The sequence below is a fragment of the Phaethon aethereus genome (assembly GCF_964289735.1).
Source record: "Phaethon aethereus genome assembly, chromosome: 1".
NCBI classification, from domain to species: domain Eukaryota; kingdom Metazoa; phylum Chordata; class Aves; order Phaethontiformes; family Phaethontidae; genus Phaethon; species Phaethon aethereus.
In genome coordinates this window covers 190,987,279-191,011,456 of record NC_138575.1, presented here as the reverse complement: position 1 = coordinate 191,011,456, position 24,178 = coordinate 190,987,279, and the positions used below count along the sequence as shown (strand labels likewise).

Sequence of the window (24,178 nt, the reverse complement as noted above, 5' to 3'; positions counted from 1 at the left end):
TGACATATGGTGAGAGGGAAAGCACTAAGCCAGCACTGAAGGAGTTTAGGTTTATTATTAAGACAAGGTGGCTGTGCACAAGGCAATCTTTGCAGGGGACTTCTATGTGGAGGAAGAAAACATGAGTTTCATATAGTAAAGGGGATATGGGGAAGAAATGGCAAACACCAAGAATGCAAGGCTTTAAGATTTTCAGATCAGCTTGACAGTGAAGCCCCACTGGAAGTCTGTAGAGAGCCAGGGCTGGCTTTGTTATACTTGCTGCTGCGAAGAAGGGAGAATACAGGATGAAATTTTGGCACTGGAGGGTGAACTACACCACAGAAGTGACAGTGCAAATGTGTATGCGTGTAATATGTATATATGTGGGAGCACAGTACAGCACACCAGATTGTTTGGGAATACTGAAAAGTAGGGCAATATAAACATTTTGACTGTGGCTGAGACAGCATGGGAAGTGACTATGGAGCACAACGCTATAAAGGCTGAGGAAGTACCCTCTTCTCCCTGCCTGCTGGGCTGACTTGGCTGCCCAGACAAGGTACTCCACTGATCACATGGAAAACGTTACATTGCGCTGCTGTCATGGGTTAGGCCTTAATGACATGACATTCTAGGAAAAGACATAGTGTCTGTTTCTGTAAATAAGAAGAGTAATTTTAAACAAAATATAGTGTCAAAAAAGAATATTCACATTTATTTTTTTAAGAAATGGGAAGAAACTTGAAACACTGTGCATCAATACTGGAACCTTTTTGAGGTATTAATTATGGCTACTTTGTTAGGCACTTCTATACAATATTTGCTTACTAACTACTGGAACAGATTTTCTTAAAGAGAGAGGAATTTTATTTAATAAAAATATTAGCTCATATTACCATGCTTTGTCCTCCTTCCCCAACGCAATATACACGTAAGCGATAGGAGCAGCCAGGATTAAGTCGGTCACACACATGTTCCCTTGCAGCTCCGCTGTATATTGCATCCCATTTGTTTCCTGAAAGGGTAAGAGTAAGTGTGCAATGAACCAAGGTGTAATTTGCCACACTTCAGTACCAGCCACAGCAGGTACCCCAGCTTTACTAAATAAGTGTGTGCCTGATGTTTATAAAAAAAATTCAAGGCTTGCTTGGAGTTTCCTGGAAAAAGATCCAATAATTTCATAACGATATTTTCCTAGGTAAACTTGTGTAGATCTGCAGAAGTGAAACATCTTCCTTACTTGGTATTCACCTTAATTAGGAAAGAATTTACTTGTAATGAAGTAGTTATTACTAGGCCAGCAAGAACATTGAAACATCATAACCAAATAAATAGGAAAGCTACAAAAGCAAAATTCTCCATGGAAAAGAAACTTTTAATTAGAACATTCATTTTGCAGACTGTAACTACAGTTTACAATTGCTAAAGCTTGTTCCTGTATTCCTGCACCATCTGAAATACTGATTTAATTCTTTGCTATTCAGCCGGATTCTTAAATCAGAAACTCTTTAGCATTCTCTCTCTCTTTTTAAGAGATGAAGCAGGCAACGTGTGGACTTTTAATTAAATCTCCAACAACTCAATACATCACAGAATTTAGAGATCTGGGAATGAAATGTAACGCAGAGCTCACTAAATCTGAATGAAAGGCTTGGGTGAATCATTCCAAAAGCGACTTAATGTGGACAAGTGATGGAGTGAGGAAAGTGATAGACTTCGTATCAAAAGAACCACAGTTGAGACCCCTGACAGGGCTACCATTACAATCTGGGGACAGTGCACTGTCTTAATCTGACACAGCACTGGAGAAGTATAAAATTTCATTCTTGATGTGACTGTGTTTCTGAATTTAGTAAGGTTACTTAAGACGCCTACATTTTTAAATAATTTATCTGGATAGCTTGATGTCCAGTTTAGAAATATTGTTAATTTCCCTTCTGTATGAAAGGACAGAACTGCAAACAGCAGAAACAGTTATCCCAACTGCATCCTGTTCTCCTTTAATAGTGATAAATGGGAGCACTAGTTTTTCTTTCATCTGTCACACATCCAACACAGGGACATGGCCCTGTCTTCTTGCCCTAAAATGTCTGAAACGTGTCATTTCATTTCCAAAACAGAATACACCTAATTAATAATTTAAACATGGATCATCTCTTTCGACACAAGAGTTTTGTGGCATCTGCTTTCTAAGCCAGAGAAAAAGAACCTCTTGTATACAAGCATCAACATGCTCATTTTTTTAATGGCAGTCCCTTGCAATAACTTTCCTTATCATAATACACCTTTTATACTTCCCACAGGCACACACACACAGAAAAAGGAACACAACTGAATACCAGCATATGCTCCTAATACTTACCATTTAAGCCTTCAGCCATTTCCACAACATAGGTATTTATTGCTGCTCCTCCATTGTCTTTTGGTGGATCTACAAAAAACAGCAATATTCTGACTAAGTGAGGTAAATTAAACTGTTTTGTAGCTTTTGGGGAGAATTTACAAAAGGCAAAATCAAGGGTCGACTGGAGATCAATGCTTATTTAGACAGATAGCATCCCAATGAGCCACAGCATCCTAGTTCAGGACAGCCACAAGTCACTCAAATTCTCCACTATGTGAAGCTGCCAGCTCACAACCCTACTGTATAGTCTACAAATGAAGAGTGACAAGTGAATCGTGCACCTGGGAGATGCCACAGAAAACAGTTCAGTTAGTCTGAAGTGCTGTGAAAGGCTGCCTGATTATGACTTCAGGGATACATGATCCTAATAGTCCTGTAATTTGGACTGCAGATAGGAAACAATTATCATACCGATTTGCAAATAAGAATATTTCAAAATTATTTAAGGACAGCATTTCAAAAACCTAAATAGTTTGGGAGAGAATAGAAGTCAGGAGTCCTACACTGAACACTTGATCTCTTAAATTTTTAATAAAACACTAGAAATTGAGTGCATTATCATTCCTGGTACAATATTCATGTACAAGATACGAAACCTACAGACTTATCTTTGACATATAATCCTACTACTCTCTCAGAGCTGACTGGTGTTGGCTCTTAGGCAAGGGTTACCTAGCATATCACACCTGCTAAATAAAAGAAAACTTATTATATAGCACATAGCACTTTTTTCGTTGGAAGGTAACAACTAACTCCAAATGAAAAATCAAATTATCACATTAATTATAACTCATTAAAAAAAAGTGCATTATGGTTCAAAAAAATTACTATTATAGGTTTTATATATATAAATAGATATTTCAGATAGCTTTTGATTTACAAATTAGGTATTTTCAGTAACTTCATACATTATATATCATCCATAAAAGATCAAGTATCAGGCCCTGGTGTAGCAAAGTACTCTAGAAAGATGCAAGACTGGACTTGCTGAGTACTACTTACAGTCTACAAGTAGCTGTCTTATGGTTAATGTAAAAAAATTAAACACACTACTAAATAGAAATAGGTAAGAAATTTAATTACCTGTGACAATAAATTAAACCTTTAACTGTTCTGCTAAAGTACTGCATCACACAGTCCTGATTCACCTTCTCCTATTTCACAGCATAAGGATAAAAAAATCTGAGCCTAAGGTAAAGTTTCTCAATACCCTTAGTAAATAAAAACATTTATCTATCAAAACCAAAGACTTCAAAGCGATAGGTTGAACTTGGATCTTCTCTTCTGATAAAAAAGCAGAATTTCATGGCATCTGTTTTTTCTGCCAGAGGAACAGAACTTCATAGTACACAGATTAACACTACTGTTTTTTAAATTATTGTAGTCCCCTACAATAACAGCCCCTATTACAATTTACATATTATCCTTCCCACAGAATTAAACTATTACACTGCCACCCTAAGTATTTTGAATTAGTGTTTTTCTCTTGACTTCAATGAAAATGGATCATAATGGCTCAGTTGCCTGGAGTGTACTGAAGTAAAATCTGGCCTTCCATATAAAAGTGTGTATCTCAAATAAATTTTTATATATATATTTTAATATCTTCATCAATGACATAGTGGGATCGAGTGCACCCTCAACAAGTTTGCAGATGACACCAAACTGAGTGGTGCAGTTGACACGCCCAAGGGACGGGATGCCATCCAGAGGGACCTGGGCTCTGGGGAGACCTTATTGCAGCCTTCCAGTAATTAAAGGGCGCTTATGAGAAAAATGGGGACAGACTTTTTAGCAGGGCTTGTAGTGACAGGACAAGGGGTAACGGTTTTAAACGAAAAGAGGGTAGATTTAGGCTAGATAGAAGGTAAGAATTTTTCACAAGGAGGGTGGTGAAACACTGGTGTAGGTTGCCCAGAGAGGTGGTAAATGCCCCATCCCTGGAAACATTTAAAGGTCCCTTCCAACCCAAACTATTCTATGATTATATATATGTAAATACAGAGGACATAGTCTAAACAGAGCTGGACCACGATCTTACCCCAGGTAATTTTAAAACTCTGTGCATGAATTTTTCCTTTCACTGCAGGTTTTGAAGGTACTCCAGGCTTGTCTGGACAAGTAATATATTCTACTGTCTCACTTGGACTGCTTTTCCCTTCTGAGTTATAGGCAATGACCTGTAAGTATATATAAAATATTATAAAGAGAACAAATGCACTGTCTAGTGGTATGTTATCCACCGTTAATAGCAATGTCAAATTAATTTATATGTATGCTTAGATAGGTAGCTACATAATAAATTATCACAAGAACTAAAGCTCTTACATACCTTCATTTTACTTTTTCATTAGTCCCATAGTTTGACATAGTTAGACTATACTGAAATTAAAAACTCCTGCCAATTGCCACGGGGGGGGAAAATAACTAAAGAAATGCCCTAGTTATTGTGAAGCTGAAAAAAAGTTAAAAAAAATATTCACAAATCAAATAACCTTCCACATTCCCCACATTTCAAACACTGGTGTATAAACTTAGGCTTCTACTTAGGACACTTAAGAGCTTCCTGACTGTAAAAAGTAATCAGGACGTGCAAATCTCAGTGACATTAATGGAATCTGTGTGTGCCCAATATAGCACAAGCCACTTTATTTCAGTCAAGTATCTAAAAACTTGTTTTTTTAAAACCATCTAAGATATTCAGAAATTAGATAGGTCTAAAAACTGCTCTTTCTAATTGGAGTTGTGCGATTTATTGGTAACGAAATATATGCATGAGAAAAAACCTTTATAAAAGTATGGGAGCAAAAGATCATCAAAAAGACATACAGCAGAGGGGCCATTTTTAAACTTTCACTAAAGGAACTTTGAAGTATTACAATTTTAATTGCAATTCTTTTCCCATTGAGGTAAAAATATTTTCATGTAATTAAGTAAAGAGCAAAAAGTGATGCTTTACTAACTGCTAAAAAACCCTGAATAGTTAGGATTAATTAAGTAGTGCTCTCATGTTACTACAGTACCTTCTTTTAAGGAAATATATTCAGAGATAAAAAAGCATTTATATGGGTAAGTTGTATTAACAACAGCAAAGGTGATATGTAAAGACTTCAGTCCCAAGGGAAATTATGGCAAAGGTTGTCATGGAAGTTATTTACAGGCACATGAAGCACCAGAAGGTGATCAGATTTATCAAGGGTAAGTCATGTTTGACCAACCTGAGCGCCTTCTATGATGAAACAACTTGCTCAATAGACGAGGGGAGAGCTGTGGACATCATCTACACTGATTTTAGTTTGACATGTTCTCCCACAATATCCATGTAGACAAGCTGGTAAGATACAGACAGGACAGACGGACCACAAAATGGGTGTGGAAAACCTGATAGAATGCCAGGCTCAAAGGGTAGTGATTAATGGTTTAAAGGCAAATTTCAAAGGCAGCTGCTCATGAGTGGATTTCCTCAGCAATCAATGCAAAGACAGATACTATTTGATATCTTTGTAACTGATCTGTATGACAGGAATGAATGCACCCTCCATGATTTGCACGTGACACCGAACTATGAGCAGAAAGAGATATGCTGGAAGGAAGAGCTACCACACAGGCAGACTTTGACAGCCTCGAGGACTGCATCAACAAGAACTGTGTAAGTTCTGACAGAGGTAAATGTAAATTCTTGCATCTGGGATGGAATAACCCTAGCAGTGGTACAGTCTGGGGTCTGACTGGCTAGTCAGCTTTTCTTTTTTCAGCTCTACTGAGGAGAATCAGTAGATTCTTGGGATCTTGGGATCCTGTTGGAAAGCAAGCCAAATGAATCAGCAAAGCATCTTGGCAGTGGCAAAGGCAAATTGTTTCATGGGCTGCATCAGCAAGAATTTAGCCAATATAACAAGGGATGTGACAACACCACTTTACTCAGCACTTTTTAGGCCACGCCTGGAATACCATGTCCAGTTTTGGTTCTCCCAGTTCAAGAGAGACACTGGGTAACTGGAGAGAGTCCAGAAGAGGGCCAGCATAGTGATTAGAGGGTTGGAGAACCTGATGCAGGAAGAAAGGTTGAAGAACTTGGGTTCACTCTGTGTAAGAAATAAGAAGTGTCATCAGGGGAGATCTAACCACAGCCTTCCAATACATAAAAGGCAGGCATAGAAGAGATGAAGATACAGTTTTCACAAGAATCTCTGACGACAGGACAAGAGACAGTGGACACAAAGTATGTTAAGGAAAATTCTGGCTGGATATAAGAAAAGAAGCTGATCATCGTGAGACCAGCCTGCAGAGAGAAGTGGTTGAATCTCCCTTGCTAGAAATACTGAAGTCTCAGCTCAACAGGGCTAGGACAGGGTTGAATTGCCTAACCTAAGGCCCTGCTTTCTACACAAGTTTGACCCAGAAGATCCCTAAAAGTCCCTTCCAATCTAGACTTTTCTGTGATTCTAGGAAAACAAATCACTGCTATTCTTTACTTTCTAGCTGTGTCTGCAGTTAGTTGACTATGTATTGCCATTTGTTCCTACGAAAAAACTAAACAACCTAAAAAAACCTTTTTTTAGCTTTTACTATTTTTTTAAAATGAGCAGAATCAAAATGACAGCAGTAATGTTAGTTTAGATTGAGAAAAGAAAATATGAGCTAACATGTCTCTCAGACACTGTCTCCTGATAGAGTTTACAAGATTAACAATCATCTGGTTGTGTTTGTGCTCTTACAAATTAAGTTAAACAGGCACAGTTAGCATTTACATATTATAACATTTCCAATGGTTATAAAGCTTCTTTCAAAAGCCTTAAGGAAATTACTACTAATTAAGTCTTTCCCCTGTATAATAAAAATTAAAGACCTGATTAACATAACATTTGTTTCTCCTTTATGCTCTGTGAATGAGTGAACAGAGACTTGTTTACTGTTTTGTTAAGAAAAATAGGGTATAAACATTGATTTATTTTAATGACAAACTTAGGATTTTTAAGTTAACTATGTATTTACCAGTAATGTGCATGATTAACATGTAGAATTACTTTCAAAGGAAAACTACAATCAAGTCCTGCAAAAGCTAGTTCCAATGAAATTAGCTAGTTTTTAGTTTAAGTTCATGTATGGCCATAACAAGCCTATCTTGGTGCAGTCCTTGGTATACACTGTATATTTTAAATTATTTAAACATTAAGTTATGTAAAAAAAATAATCCAAGTACTGTAAGATTAATCCCTATTAATAACCTTTTCTGCTTAAGAAAGGAATCATATTCAAAACTGCAAAATATCTGCTACCATTTGAAAAGGACTGTTTATATGTTTTAGTGTTAAAACAAACCAACCAATGCCTAAACTGCTCTCTTTCATATTGCACAGAGATGCTGTTCTTCAGGAGTTCCCATTCTTCCTTACGAAATAGTATTTTAGGTGTATGCAAGACAACAGCTATCAACATTTTACCTTGCAGTCACAGATTAAATCATTCTGACTCTGCTTTATACTGTGGGACATGACTTCAGCTTTTTCCAAAAACGATGCAACTGTTCAAGAACAACTTAGAACACAGAACAGCCCAGGTTAGAAGTGACCTGAAAGATCATCTGGTCCAACCTTTCATGGGAAAGGGAACCTAGATGTGATTATCTAGCACCCTGTCCTGTTGTGTCTTGAAAGCATCCAGTGACGGGGACTGCACCACATCGCTGGGGAGGTTGTTCCAATGATGGATTGTTCTCATTGTAAAGAATTTATTATATCAAGATGAAACCTGTCCCATTGCAACTTATACCCATTGCCCCTTGTCCTCCCCATGTGTCTCCTTGTGAAATAATAGCCTCATTCCTCTTTGTAGCCACCCTTAAAGTACAGGAAAACTGGTCCCCCTTAAGCCTTCTCCTTCCCAAGGAGAAAAGACCCAAGCTCTTCACTCTTTCCTTACTGGGCAGGGTCTCTCCAGCCTTTGGATCATCTTCATGGCCCTCCTTTGGACCCTCTCCAGTTTGCCTGTATCTTTTTTGAATTGTGAGGATCAGAACTGGACACAGTACTCCAGGTGTGGCCTGACAAGAGCTGAATACAGTGGGATGATCACATCTCTCATCTCTGCTAGCAATGCCCCTGCAGATACAGCCCAAGATCCAATTGGCCTTTGTTGCTGCAGTGTTGCACTGCTCATGGTCAAGGTCCCTTTCAGCAAGGCTGCTCCCCAGACACACAAATCCTAGCCTATAAAGGGCTCCTTGGTTATTCTGACCCAAGTGCAGGACTTTGCGCTTGTCTTTGTTAAACTTCATACTGTTCTTGCTAGTCCACTCTTCTAGCCTGTCCAAGTGTCTCTATAAGGCGGCTCTCCCTTCTGATATGTCCACCTCACCAGCAGTTTGGTGTCACCAGCAAACTTGGTGAGGGTGATTTCAATCCCATTGTCTAGATAATTTGTGAAGATGAACCGTGTGGGGCCCCATATCAATCCCTAGGGGATCCTACTGTGACAGGCCGCCAGCCTGACTAAAAATCATCGACGACTACCATCTGAGTGTGGCCTGTTGGCCAGTTTTCTACTCATCTCACAGACCACCCATCCAGTCTGTATCTTGCCAGTTTGTCCAGGAGAAGGGTGTGGGAAACAGTGTCAAATGCTTTGCCGAAGCCCAAGTAAACAACATCCACTGCTCTCCCCAGGCCAACTGGGGCTACTCATCTACTACTTTGATGTAGAAGGCGATAGGCTAGTAGGGTATGATTTGCCTTTGGTGTAGGCTTTTCCCAATCACTTGCTTTCATTTGGCTTCGAATAGTTTCTGGGAGGACTCTTCCATTGCTTCAGTCCCTGGGAAAGTAAGACTGAGGGGCCTGAAGTTTTATGATATTTGCCCTCTTACAGTCATCAGGGATATCGCCTGATCTCCATCACTTTTCAAATATTATATACAGTGGCCTTCCAACAATGTCAGACACTTCTCTTAACATCCTGGAGTGGTTTCTGTCCTGGCCCATAGACTGATGTGGATTGAGCCCTTGCAAGAGGCCACAGCCCCGCCCTCCCTCCACCACTGGTGGGTTGACACATGCCTTGTTATAGCTACTACATCTTGTGATCTGGGGTCCAGCTATGGTGGTAAAGACAGAGGCAAAGAAGGTATTGAGAACCTCTGCCTTGTTGGCACTATTAGTAACTTGCTTCCCTGCCCTGTTTAGCAATGGGCCTATGTATGTCTTCCCTATGCTTCTGCTTACCACTCACATATCTGAAGAACCCTTTCTTGTTGTTCTTGACATCTTTGGCCAATTTCAGTTCTAGCTGATCCTCAGCCTTCCTGACTGCATCTCTGCATGTCCTAGCAAGGTTCTTGTAGTCCTCAATGGCTATTTGGCCACCTTCCCACAGTGGTATGCTTCTTTTTTGCTTTTAACCACACCCAAAAGCTCATTGTTAAGCCAGACTTCATCCTGAGCTGAAAAGTTCAGTCCTCAAGACATTATTAGAATGGGCTCAGCACCACAGTAATAGGAATGATTTATTAACTCGGGCTCAATGCTATGCTAGCACCCACAAATGTTTTTTTTATCAAAGTTGCTTCTTACCCCAACACTTTCAGATGTGTTTAGAGTCTATCAAATAACCTCATAGCTACACTAAGTGATATTACCTGTGCATATGCAACACTGAAACCAAATGAAAAAACCCAATTGTTAAGAACATTGACTTATGACCTGGAATTTCAAGATACCTACAACTGTGTTATGCCCTTGCAGAGGTTCTTATTCCTTCTGCAGAGACAATTAATGAAGCAGGTGTTCAGCTGATGGTTTAGAGAGACTGAAATTGTAAAAAACTGGCATCAAATTTGGTTTTCTGTAAAAAAGGACCTCCCCACTTCTGAGTCAATCTCAAGCTATTCTGGTGCAAAACCCCCCCCTCAAATATATGAAAAAAATCTCACCCTAAATTTATATTTTGTACTACGCCTCAAATTCTTCACCGTGTAGGTAAGATCATCACCATCATATTTTGGCTTGAAACCATATCCCTGTAGAATTAAATAGGATTACTTGAAACATTGTATTTGCAGATCAGACCATGTAACATACTTCATACAAATAAATTACCGTTTCCGACCATAATTTTTATGTTTTTCTGACAAAGTAATAAGTGCACCTTCATTGTGTAAACACATGATATATTTCTGGAGAGTGGGAAATTAATTAACCATTCATTTTTTTCAAAAAAAACATACACAGTGTCAACAGAAATGACACCTAACACTTTCAAAGAGTAGAACAGGATTCATTTTAAAACAAAGGTGGTTAGGCTGAAATGACATCTAGAGAGACCACACTTCATGATGCAATTACTTTGATCCAGCTCATATAAGGCTTAACTTCCACATGCAAATTCACAAAGTTAAAGGTAATTTAAAAGTCTTTTCAGGATTTGGGCTTAATAACACTAATAACGATTACTGTCACAATAAAAAGGAGAAAGCTATGTGGCTTGGTCACAGCAATGACAAGTCATTAGCTTAATTTCAGAAAATACAGTTCCTTGTAGAATATTCTAGCAAAAGTAATCATTGTTACACTTAATACAATAATGTATCAAACCACACATTACAGTCTCTTATTGAGAATAAGTATTCTAAACTTACGGAGTTCTCATCCTCCATCTCTAATATATACGAGATTCCTTCATCTGACGGTGTTCCTGAGGGTTTTGTCCACTGTAGGGATAACCAAGTAACTCCAGCATTAATCAGCAAAGGACTTGCTGGTGTGGTTGGGGCAGTGCCTGAGGTATGATACAGGACTTCTTCACTAAAACCACTGTTTAAAACAGACAGTATGTAAACTAACTAGACACAATAATTAACATCTAGAAAAACATAACTCTTACTAACACAGCTATGACAGGTTCTCGGACATGTGCACAACTGGCAAGTGCAAGCTGGTACATGCAGATAACTTCACTTGCTCATGAGTCTGTCAGTAACAAAACATCTGAACAAGGTTAACGTTCTTAATTGAAAGACTCCTTTGTATGATATAATTACAGTGGTTTGCTAACCAAAACATTTTGTTTTTTCACATTAAGTCATTATTCTAAAACAGGAGAGCTCTATATGCAATAATATACTAATATCACAGTGTCCTTATTCAAAATGAAAACATGAAGACATAAAAGCATATATGGGAAGACCTCAAAAAAAATTTTGCTTCCCAGGCAGCAATTAGGTGCTTCAAGTATACTGTGAAGTACTAGTTTCTCTAGTGATTCAGAAAATAATAGAATAATAGCCTCATTCAATGTTAAGTTACTTTAAGAGTTGCCAGTATGAAAATCTTATTGCAGAACAAATCAGGTAGAGTGTACACCAGTGAATCTCCTAACACAACTGTACACTTTTATCTGATGATGCATAGATACACCTTGAAGTGAAAACACAAATAAATAAGTTACATAAAAAGACCTAATGTGATACAGAGGGATGCAAAAGTCAGTAAACAGGAACTGTGCTTGCACAGATGGTCTGACATGTCCAGTGAGACTAAAAAAAACCCACCTGTTCTCAGCTGGCATTTGCTGCTTCTACATCAGATCTGAAGAAACATTTGCAGGCTTAAGCGCTAGTCTAATTTTTTTAGAAATATGAAACTAATGTCACAGATGCAATTTTAAGCTAAAAGGTATAGGCATTACCTAAGTGAGCGTTAGGAAGCCCTGAAAACAAAATTCTCGGTATGGCTTAAACAACAGTACCAGTTAAATACCTCAAATGTCAGAACCTGACTTTCCTGAAAAATCTCAATGTAAAGATAACTTGGCTTCACTTTCTCTCTTACTCAACCTACATTATAACAACACACATGTTGTAAATTTTGGTCTGCTCAAAAGTCTTTCTGGCATTAAAAAAAAAAAATTAAAAAAAATCTTACAGACAACACATTATCAAGAGTGTCGACAGCACCCAAAGCAGACATACAGTCTGTGCATACTTGCAGACTGTGAAATAGATTGTGAAACAAGAAGTCAAAAAGCACAAAACAAGATAAAACCTTTTCAATTTGGGGTAATAGTAATTTTTTCCTGCAAAAAGCCAGAAACAAGAAAATCTCTGAAATTAAGATAATGTGATACATACAATATACCTACTAAAAAATTTCAGCATTATATAGGTAGGCTAGAGAAAGCATGAAGAGAGGCTAGACAAATACTAAGTCTATCTCTATTCACAATAAACTACTGAAAGAGTCACCTTACAAGCAGATAAAAGGTTAAAAATCCCACACCTTAAAAAGACTTAAATCTCTTTACTTGATTGAACCACTCCAAAATACACTGAAATCAACTAACTGTGTGATACCCACATTTGAATGACTCAAACAATTCACTTAGAAGTACAATAAAGCTATCTATCTTTTAAATCGATTTTATTTTTCCAGTTTTCTTTAGCCACTGTTTCACATGTGGTTAGAATTAAATTAAAAAATATAAGTAATTCACAGACAAAGTATCTCTTCCTGTTGGTAAAATTATTTAGATAAAATTCTGTCTCCAGATGCCTAAGGTTCTTAACTTTCTTCATAAGGAATAATCAGGCACTCTACCCTAATAAATATTATGTCAAGAGACTTATTAATTAAATAATACCATAAAGACAATAAAGTGCTCTTTACAAAGCTATGAAATATTGACTTAAAAATCTACTCTGTGCAATAAGTTTAAGAAGGTTACTTAACTGATCCATGTCTTCTAACAGCTTATGCTGCAGGAATCTGTAATATGTGCAGGTATCCCTAGAGGGTGCATTTACACTCAGAAGTAAAGGGGAACACAAAGAGAGCCCAAGCACAGGACCTTGCTTAACTGCCAGCTCACTTTTTGAACAATTCCAACTAAATCTTATCAATTAACACTCAGAGAATAATTCATTCCAGAAATATCATCCAGAAGGCAGTAACATAATAAAGAATGTGTTGGAGCACACCAAAAGTCATTCTAGCCTACTATAGTGTCCTCTGACAGTGGCCCAAAGCAGGTGCCTAAGGAAAGACATAGGAACAGGCACTATATGCATACAACGCATTACCTGAGTAATTACTCCCAACGCACCCCTCAGATCTCCTGAGTCAGCTGTAGTTTTCACATACTTAATAGTCTGCAGAAGATTTCTTCTGCCCAGCATGAATTACAACCCCTGGTCTGGCTCCTTATTCTTTACACTGTCCTTCGACACTGTCCAAGTAGGCATTGTTCCCTCAAGTACCTCCTTGTGCCAGCTGAAGGATGCACAACACACACCCTCTATTTCATGCTACAAAAACACCCCTCTGGTGAGCTGCAGCACAATGCTCATTATATTTCAACACTGAATTAAAAAAAACAAATGCAAAATAGCAATTTTAGGCTGATGGCTAGAGAAGCCCTGTTTTTATGCCACATAGGACTTCAAGAATTAATGCAGCCCATAGTGCAAGCGTAACTTGAGAAACCAGTAATTTTGGTTGTGGGTTTTTTTAAATTCTTACTTATATTCTCTACTGAAGTCAGATGTCACTCATTCAAAAATTCAGAACAAAGTTTGGTGCTCTATAGCTTCTGAAAAGTAGCAATTAAAAGTAAGAACCACATATCCTAAGCGTTCATAATAAGCTCTAGAACTTCCAAAGAATTCAGTGATATGGTAATGTCATATTCTGGTAATATGGTAATGTCATTTCCCAGGGTAACAGGAGACTAACAGACACCTTGGTTAAAGGGACATACCCAAGTAACAGGACATGGCAAAGAGCACAATACAGATACACCTACAGGTGGCAGTGGGGGGTTCTGCCAGACTTCCTGCTCCAGCAGACTACTGACACCTCTTTATATGGTCATCACTAAAAGTGAAAATTTAAGCAGGGCTGATAAGCTCTGGAAAATTGCTACAACAAACTACCTTAGATCTAGCATCGTGTCAAACGTCCCTGCAACCAAGAGCAGCAGAGAGCATGGTAGGAGATACCCTCTGGTCACCACAGCAGCAGCACAAGCACCGCAGCCTATAAACTATTAAATTCTGGCCCTTTGGCCAAGTCGCTTATCTTCTAGCATGATCCCCATAATTTTAGTAGAAGTGTTTACTACATCAGAGAAAAAAGCTACAACTGCACTGAATGTCTGAGTCTCTACAATGTAGTGCTTAGCCAAAAATTCTACTACAAGTACATGCAGCAGAAAACACATCCAAGGTTGCAAGTTCAGTAGTGAGCATAGGTCTACAAAGACTGAAGCTAAAAGCCAGTTTCATGAGAGCAGCTGTATTGTCTGTGCCATGCTCGCGCTCCCCATTGTAGAGGCATCGTGTACAAATACCTGAGCAGGCTGTTCAGGAAATGAGGCTAAGTCTGGCAGAAGTAGCTGTACTATCTGCTTCTAAGAGGGGCTGAGATGTGTAGCTTTTATATGGTAAGTATGTGCATAAGGCAGTGGTTGTACACAGGCGTTGTACACGTTTGTCCATCCGCACCATGCCTGAACAAAATGCATTATGCTGGGAATCACAGAATAGCTGAGGTTGGAAAGGATCTCTGGAGGTCATCTTGTCCAACCTCCCCTGCTCAAGCAGGGTCACGTGGTTCATAGTACACAGGTAATCTACAAGCTGAATAATCCAATCACATACTGTGAATTAGCTATGCAGTTGGACTAGGTGATTGTTGTAGGTCCCTTCCAAGTGAGCTATTCTATATTCTGTTTCACCCCAGTTGGACAAAAGACTTGTTTCTTTAAATGCCATCATATGCTTTTCCTAAACAAGCACACACATGCATGCATATACATTCCATATTTATGTATATAATAGTAATATTTACCTCATTCCCATGTCATTTTTGGCTGCTAGCCTAAAGGTGTACCCCATTGCTGGTGATAGTTTAGTAATCCTATACTGCTTCTGTTGGCCATAATAACACTGGCAAAACTCTCCATTTCCTTTTCCCTAGAAAGGAGTAAGTTAATCACATCATTCACCCTGTTATATATGCATCCATCAATTAAGGTAACACAAAAACATGGAGTAAACTGATTTTTTGAAATGAAACATAACTCAAGAATCTCCCATATAGTGAGGTAATAGTGTATGAAACTTTCTATATATGTTGAATTAGTCTTTTTTCCTTCCTTTCTATTTCCCAGCTCCACAGGGTTGGAAGGAAAAAGCCACAAAGCTTCTGCAGCTCTGCCGTCTCAAGATAGCTGTCCAGGTAGGGATGGGAAGATGCTTACGGGGGTACTGCAGATCCACCCCCTTTGTACAAAAGACAAACTGTTACAGGAAAATAATCCTTCAGTGTCAGCTCTTGAAAGAAGTATTGGACTGCAAGTGAAAAAGCCACTATTAAGAGTGGCAGAATCATGTACTTAAGGTCCTATTATTTTATATTCTCCAAGAAAAAATCTGGGTAATAATTGTATTTTCATAATTGCTTCAGGAATTACATATTTGTCACATGCCTCTAGACAGAAGTCATAATTTCCACACAACTTGATGTGCACAGTCACATACAACTACTTTTTAAAAACGTACAACATTAAAAATAAAATAGAATAACTTGCTTACTTCATCCCATTCTAAAAGGTAACTGTGGATTTTAGAACCATTATCACAAGATGCCTGCAACAGAAAAAGAAAAAAATTAGAGCTGTAACTGGATACAAGACCACTTAAGGAAAAATGCTTGTATAGATCAAATCATGACAAGACCACTGGAGGGCAAATGATGCTCCCCTTATACGATGGTTTCACTTGCCAAGACAGTCCTAGTTCAGTCTCCATCCAATGAATGCCTGTATCATGTTTATGGTTTTGTTTTTTAATTTAGACCTTGACGAAGTATTCTGGCAGCAGTGTACAATGCTACAGTATTTTTCTGAGCAGCAAGATTGCGGGTCTGCTCAAATCTCAGTCTTTCCAGACCACTTCATTTGCTCTGCACAAACAAGCCTATGTTCAATAACAGAGAAAGGAATTGGTTCCACAGTACAGTAGGAAACTGGAACTCGAACCGCGGTCTCTCATTCAAACTCAGTAACCTTATCTACAAAGGCTCCTTGCTTTTCTGGGCATCTTTCTCTTTTTTACTGAAGTCCACATTCAACCCAGTACATGTATTTCCAGTCACGGAAGCGTGACTGAAATTACTACATTTGACAAAAATTTTCCATTTCAATGAACTGGCATTTTATTGACAAATCCAAAACAATTCTTAAGACTTCAAAATATTTACTTTAAAGGTTTTTAAATAATTCTTACCTTCCACTGCAGAGTAAGAGAATTTTTGGTCCTATTAGTTATCCTGGGCAGATTTGGAATATCAGGTTCACAACTCGTTGTGGTAAAACTCTCTGCTTCTGAAGGGCTCCCCTTTACACAGTTGCATTCTACTTGGACTCTAAAGTGGAAAAGGGCCAATAACATTTTGCTTCAAATGTATCTATATTTATGTATTTTGTATATACAGTTTCCAAAGAAAAATAAATATTGAGAATTAAGTTACTGCCTTGCTACCTCATTATTAAAATATCACTGTTAGAAATAAATGACTCGTGGAAGCACCTTGGTCAACAGAAGTAATACAAAAGAAAATAGTCCTTTACTTTGGATGTACATCATTAACATCAGTCAGCTTTAGTCCAACAATTACATTTGAAATGTCTCTGCCATTTGCTGTACTTTGGTTGTGAAATAATAGTAACATCTTGAAGGCTCATTATCTGTTGTAGACATATTAATTGATAATGTGAATACTTCTTTTTCTGTAAGTGCTTCATCAGATGAGCACAATGAAGCTGTTGATGTATTTTGAGAGTACCTTCTGCACTCCTTCAAGACCTTGCTGAGTCTGTTCACCCTGTCCTTTCCTTTAGGAAGGCTATGTATTAACTCTCCATGTATTTCAGAAGACTGAATTCTTGCTTCTGTCTCAATAAGAAATGGCTTGTTTTTCTAATAGCTTTTCTCCAGAATTAAATACAGGATTATCATCTGTCCTCCTGCTGCGCTCCCCCCCTCACCCTCTTCAGCTGCATAGCTATGCCTTGTCTCATCCTTGGGTGAACCTGCACATTACTTTCTTCTGATTCACCTCTTCCTTTGAAAGAAAAAACAAAACCCGCCCAAAACCTTTCCTCTGATCACTGGTATAAGGTCTTTGTTGCCTGCTTATGAAGATGCAAAAGTCCTTATATGTCCTTGTTGCATGAACAGCAAGACACAGGAAATTGGGCTTTGTAGATTTCATGAACAGGGAGACGTTTGAACAGCAATTAATGTTGCACACAAAGTTGTTTGTGCTTGCATACAGTTGCAAATATGTAATTTTACAGTTATCTTCATAGTTCAGTCTTTCTGGTATTCACTGATTTTGGGCAGTGTTCGCACTGCAGAATTGTTTAACTCCTAGTTCAGGAAGAGCTTTGATGGCTAAGTCATCTATCCCCATGCATTCTCTACAACGATCAGAATTAAGCAAGAAAGAATCTGAATGTAGCCTGATAAAAAAGGACTTATATAGGGAAAAAAATTCCTAGGCTCTGACCCTTATGCTTCATGCATTTTCAACTTAAACATTGTTGGGTAAAGTACATTAACACTACTAAAACACAGGGGAAACACTTGCATATGAAGAGCTTTGAGTCAGTTTATCATTTATCCTTCTCCTGAACCTCTGCTGCAGCCATAGAGTGGCCCAAATTAAATGAGGTGTGCGATGAAGAACAGACCAACCCTCTTTTGCATCCCGTTTGGCAACTAGGACAATACCCTGGAAAACAGTACTAGGAGGTACAGACCCCCTCACACCAAAGACCAGGAACGTAGCTCTCCCATTTGAGCAAATACTAGTCCAAAGATTTACTCAACAAAAGTCCTCCTCCCTGCTGCTGATGTTCTAAAGCTCATGTGGAAAGAGACACGACATTTCTGACTTGGATCGTTACTCAGACACACTTCTGTTCACAGTGCTTCCTACCAGCTGCCTCTGAACTGGTTCCCTGGTCAGTATGTGGGAGTCTTGGGGTTCTCCACAAAGTCAAGAGAGGGAAATCCCTCACATGCTGCACATTCAGTCACTTCCACTCTCCACTTGTCGTTATTTCTTGAAAAGGCAGTACTTTTAAGGCTGCCTTCACAGTGTTACATATTTTTAAACTGCCGTATTCATACTGTTGTTTTTTTTTTTAAACCAAGAAATAAGACAACCTTCCAATATGAAAAAAAACAGGGAAGAGGAACACCTAACTACATCTTTCCAATCCTATGCTATTCCTTCAGTAGGACATAGCGAAGCAGCAAATTCTGCTAGAAGGGCAGAATTACACTGAGCTAAGAGCATATTTAGTAATGCATATAGGGTCAGATTCACTGGTCTGCTGGAGCAAAGCGAAAGCAGCATAACCTGACCTTCAGGTGGCCAGCAGTGAGCATGTTCCTGTGCAAGGTACCTCCCTCTGCTGCTTCTGGGAAACAGAGAAAGTAAGTGGCATCTGTGCCTGGCTCAAAGGACAGAAAAACGTCACTGTTCTGGCATGACATGAGAAGTAAAGAGCATGGATGTTGGATGAGAGCGCAACAATTTTCTGTTTTCCTAAATGGACTGAGTTGTCAGCTAAGCCAATAAAATGTTGATTTGTGACTCAAAGGAGGGTGAGATGTGGTAAAGAATCTCTGAAAACTTATGCAAACACACAGATTTGATGAAACTTTTAAAACATTTCCACTGAACTTAATGAATAGAGAACGAGATACTCACTTTGCATGGTAATCAGTTGCTGGCCTGAGATCATTTACAGTAACTTTCTTTTCTTCTCCACTGGAAAGAGATACGATTTCATTTAAGAGACTGTTTCAGGATCCCATACATTTATAAAAAGTCACACATCATCTAACCCATCCACCTAACACTCTTAAGAAATACATTTCCTAACAGTTCATTTCTGTTGCTAAATATAGGCAAATGAAGATGCATTTATCTTTGAATTTTAGGGGCTTCTCGCATTTGGTTCCTGTTGTTTTGCCCTGGTTGTTTGGGTTTTTTTGTTGTTGTTGTTCTGTTTGATTGTTGTTATTTTTAAGAATAATTATTTTCCTCTCTGTAAGATCAGCTGCATGTATATGCATGTATTTTATTACACAAAAAAATGTCGAAGTACTGGGGCCTTTAGAAGCTCAGTTCAGCCTTGCAAAAATGATTCTCTAAAACTGTAAATGACTGCATATACCTACTTGTTAGAGCCCAGTAAATGGAAAAGGCACCTCAGTGACATCTATTAGTCTGCTTTTACTGACATTAGCTTATGTTAGCAAAGCTCATTTCTTTTCCTCTAAGCTTCTAGGACAGGGACATCCAACTTGCAATTCACGTACTGCTTCTAAGAAATCCATGGAAGATGACTAAGATAAACCAGCTAAATGCAAAAATTCATAACTACTAGAGAGTTCTACACCCTTAATAGTAAATTTTCTGTTCTATTTCTCCAAGTGGCAAAAAAATGATTGAAAACTGTTGCATTAGGAATGAAACAAAGAGTTTTGTTTGTTTTGCTGCTGTTAAGAGTTGTGTTTTGTGTAAATCTACTTACTTTATTTCATATCTTAAGTCTCTTAGCAAGAGCATTTTCAGGGAAGGGAGAGATAACCTTACTAGAGGCAGAAGTATGTGCTGAAGTAAATAACAATAAATACAATTTGTATTTCTTGCTACTTGTATATCTCACTAATGGAGAACCCATAGTTTCCAGTGCAGCTGGTTGAAATACAGCTAAGTGATATTAAAGCAGGCTTCCAGCATCTAAGAACAAAATCTTTACATTCTAATTGATGGTAGAGACTTCAGTAATAAAACAGAACCAATTCTACTGAAAAAAGTAGTTTCTTTCAAAAGGGAAGTTGCATAAAAGTGCTAATTACTTAAATCTCTGGACAACAGGTGGATTTTTAATGAGGTTTTAAGCCACACAATTCAATGCAACAACAGTTAAATAAAAATAATGAACACCTACACATATACAGTTTTATACTTTCCATCTTTTCCGGTATTTGAAATCATCACTTCATAAGTATAAACATCTGGTGCGTCATTCTTGTCAGCGTTTTCTCTGGTATCACTGGATGGAGGGGACCACATAAGCAGTGCTGTTCTTGCCTGAATGTCTGATACCTGTAAAAATACAGCTTTGAGACCTCTACCATTTAAATGCTATTGTATATAAATGCTGCTTTGCCACATAGGACTAAATAAAAGAGAAAAAAATAATATTGCATTAGCATACCAGAGTATTTATACTAATCTAATAGCTACTAATTAGTTTTTACAGCTGAAATTAGGCTGAAAATCTAAGAAGTGTCATGAGAAAACAGCAATCCTAGGACCCAGGGCTGAACGCAAACTTCTAAGTAACAAATGCCACCTAGTGGGCTACATAAAAATTACTGTATCATTTACGAAGAAGAGATGGCAAGCATACATTGTGAATCAGTTGTTTTATTAAATGACAACGCTTTAGACTTTTTTTTTACATGATCAGTACTATGACTTTTTTTTTTTTAATACCGTCTTGCTGACTTGGTTTTCATATGAAATATATGGAAGTTCAGGAATTTCTCCAAAATGACTGGCATTACTATAGCAGGTACATAAACTCTGCTTTGGGCATTTAATTATGACTGAGACAAGTAGATTCTCCCATTAGATTAGAACCTACTTGATTAACTAGCCCAGCAAATTTTTTTTTTTTTATCAGGGTATTAATAGGGATACAACTACCTGAGGCTCTAACCTAGTACTCTGTCAGCAAACAGAATATTAGAACATATAACATACATTGAGCTCAGGTGCTTCCAATGAAGGCATGCTCACAAGGTCCATATACATATATATATAGGCAACATCCTAAAGAATTCCTGTGGTGGTGCTGGCCTGCACAGCCCACCCGCTGCAGAAAGACCTGGATAACAACAGTTGGTGTGATGGAAATACGGACATAAACAGTGTGTGTGAATGCAACACCTTGAACTGTCTGAGAAGTGTTTGACCCAGCAGACTCGTGCTAAAGGTGGTGACCCTTGGGTGGATTAAATGGTAACTGGGGAATTACAAAGAGCCTTCTGAAATGAAGGAGGAATCAGCTTCAGAAGTGTAAAAGCAGTATATGAAAATTCGTAACAGGGATAAAAGATACTGGAGTAGAACAGAGCAATGATCAAAACTCGACCTGACAATGCAAGAAATTACCCCACCAGCATTGCTGCCTCGATCCAGCCTCCCCTGTTGTATGCCATGAGTTGCTGCACCCCAGCTGGTGTGACCACAGTTTGGGGTGCAGCAGGCAGGGACCCATGGCTGAGATGGGTACATGAGACCTGGTGGGAAGCTTTCTCACTGGCCTGTGGATTAGCAGATTTCAGGGAACAACACATTTTAGGAAACAACACAGACGCAAAGCAAAAGCACCCACTTCTCCCAAAGGGGATGTGCAGTTAGTGGGTGCCTACCCACACTCCCAGAGGAATAGGTGCTGCTTGAAACCCACACGTGCTGTGAGGGCCTGGGGATGCTCATATTTCTGGAGGTGAGTGCATGGGTACATGCATGGATTACAAGCTTTTAAAGATCTGTTGTAGAAGGAAGTCTAGAAATCTGTGGGTGTTTATTAATACTGGGCGTCTGCCGTTGTGGTTTATATGTTGTACCTGCCTACTATTTCCAATCATTTCAACAAAGGAACAGAAAACACATTACATGAAATGAGTAGTTTTACAACATGACTATAATATATAACTGTTTTGGGAACAACCACTTTTGGAAATCTATTAACAGAGTATCATAATCAAAGTGCTGTATTCACAGCTGGTGGTGTTAAGATGCTGTAATCTACTGAACGAACAACCTGAATGAGTCAACTTCAAGAATGAAGCAGAGGAAATAACTTACCAATAAGAAACAAACAGAAAGTAGGAAAATCAAACGAGGCTAACCTCAAAGTCTTGGAAATAATGTCACTAAGTCTTTACATGCTAACAGGACTGTACATCATGTCCTGAGAGGGATCAAATACCAGTAAGATTACCTGCTGAAGTTTTTGGAAACACAATTCAAAGATTGGTAAGAGGAATTCCACTATAATCTTGATGTGCTCACAAACTCCACTAACTACAAGCACCTCAGTACAATTCTAGCATTTCTGGAAGTCTTCTGATTTGTGGGAAGCATGTGGGGTGGTAAAAGCTCCCTCTTGGACAATCTTAAACCCTCCCTCTTGGGTCGCAGAAAGTGGCAGGGCATACTGAAGGAAAAAAACGTGTAGTTTCCTGGAGGGCCTACTATGCTCCAGGACTAGTAGGTCCACTGTTAGATCATCTATTCCTATCTTTAGCTACCTTGTCCTTAGTGGACAAGGGAGGAGCTACAGATATCATGGGTCCAGACTTCTGTAAGGCCTTTGACACTGTTCCCAACAACATCCTTCTCTCTACATTGGAGAGAGATGGATTTGATGGGTGGACTATTTGGTGGATGAGGAACTGGTTGGATGGTCACATCCAGACAGCAGTGGTCAAGGGCTCAATGTCTAGATGGAGATCGGTGACAAGTAGTGTCCCTCAGGGGTCCATACTGGGACCACTACTCTCTAATATCTTCGTCAGTGACATAGACAGGGGGACCAAGTGTGCCCTCAGCAAGTTTGCAAATGATACCAAGCTGAGAGGTGTTGCTGACACTTCTGAGGGATACCATGCCATCCAGAGGGACCTGGACAAACTCGACAAGTGGGCCCATGTGAATTTCTTTGAGGTTCAACAGTGCAGGGTCCTGCACCTGAGTTGGGGCAAATCCTGGTATCAATACAGGCTGGGGGATGAAGGGATTGAGAGCAGCTCTGCCAAGAAGGATTTGGGGGTACTGAAAAGCTGGACATGAGCCAGCAATGTGCACTCACAGCCCAGAAGGCCACCTGTATCCTGGGCTGCACCCAAAGAAGCGTGGCCAGCATTTTGAGGGAGGGAATTCTGCCCCCCTACTCTGCTCTGGGGAGACCCCACCTGGAGTCCTGCATCCAGCTCTGGAGCCCTCAGCACAGGAAAGACACGGACCTGTTGCAGCAGGTCCAGAGGATGGCCACAAAAATGATCAGAGGGCTGGGATACCTTTTTTTATGAAGACAGGCTGAGAGAGTTGGGGTTGTTCAGTCTGGAGAAGAGAAGGCTCTGGGGAGACCTTATGTGGCCTTACAGTCCTTTAGGGGGGGCTTTCTTGAAAGATGGGGACAGAATTTTCAACAGGGTCTGTTGTGATAGGACAAGGGGTAATGGTTTTAAACTAAGAGCGTAGATTTACACTAGATATAAGGAAGACATTTTTGACAATGAGGTTGGTGAACCAGTGGCACAGGTTGCCCAGAGAGGTGGTAGAAACCCCATCCCTGGCATCATTCAAGGTCAGGTTGTAGGGGGTTCTGAGCATCTTGATCTAGGTGAAGATGTCCCTGCTCATTGCAGGGGGGTTGGACTAGATGACTTCTAAAGGTTCCTTCCAACTCAAACTATTCTATGATTCTTAACAGTTGAAATTTTTTTCTTAATGTCCAGGCAGTATCTCTCTTACTACCAGCTAAGCCTACTTGTCCTAGCCCTCCCAGAGTTGAACATTAGATCTTCCCTTCCTTTCTGCAGTTGTTTCTTATGTATTTGAAGACTGTTAGCATTTGTGTCTCACCTGACTTATCCAAATCTCTGACCATTCTGACTGTTCTCCTTATCTCCTACTGTTT

The 24,178-nt window shown here is 39.1% G+C and overlaps 1 protein-coding gene across 1 annotated transcript in view; it reads right to left on the bottom strand.

Moving 5' to 3' along the window:
* Positions 1-24,178, bottom strand: part of FNDC3A (fibronectin type III domain containing 3A) — a 116,200-nt gene that overhangs the window by 14,635 nt on the left and 77,387 nt on the right. The window contains exons 7-16 of the mRNA XM_082001211.1: positions 20,411-20,568; positions 19,162-19,221; positions 16,665-16,803; positions 15,972-16,025; positions 15,226-15,350; positions 11,019-11,193; positions 10,314-10,400; positions 4,428-4,566; positions 2,345-2,413; positions 879-997 (exon numbers count right to left, since the gene is read on the bottom strand). Of these exons, the coding sequence (XP_081857337.1) occupies positions 879-997; positions 2,345-2,413; positions 4,428-4,566; positions 10,314-10,400; positions 11,019-11,193; positions 15,226-15,350; positions 15,972-16,025; positions 16,665-16,803; positions 19,162-19,221; positions 20,411-20,568 (1,125 nt within the window). The remainder of the gene's footprint in view (positions 1-878; positions 998-2,344; positions 2,414-4,427; positions 4,567-10,313; positions 10,401-11,018; positions 11,194-15,225; positions 15,351-15,971; positions 16,026-16,664; positions 16,804-19,161; positions 19,222-20,410; positions 20,569-24,178) is intronic.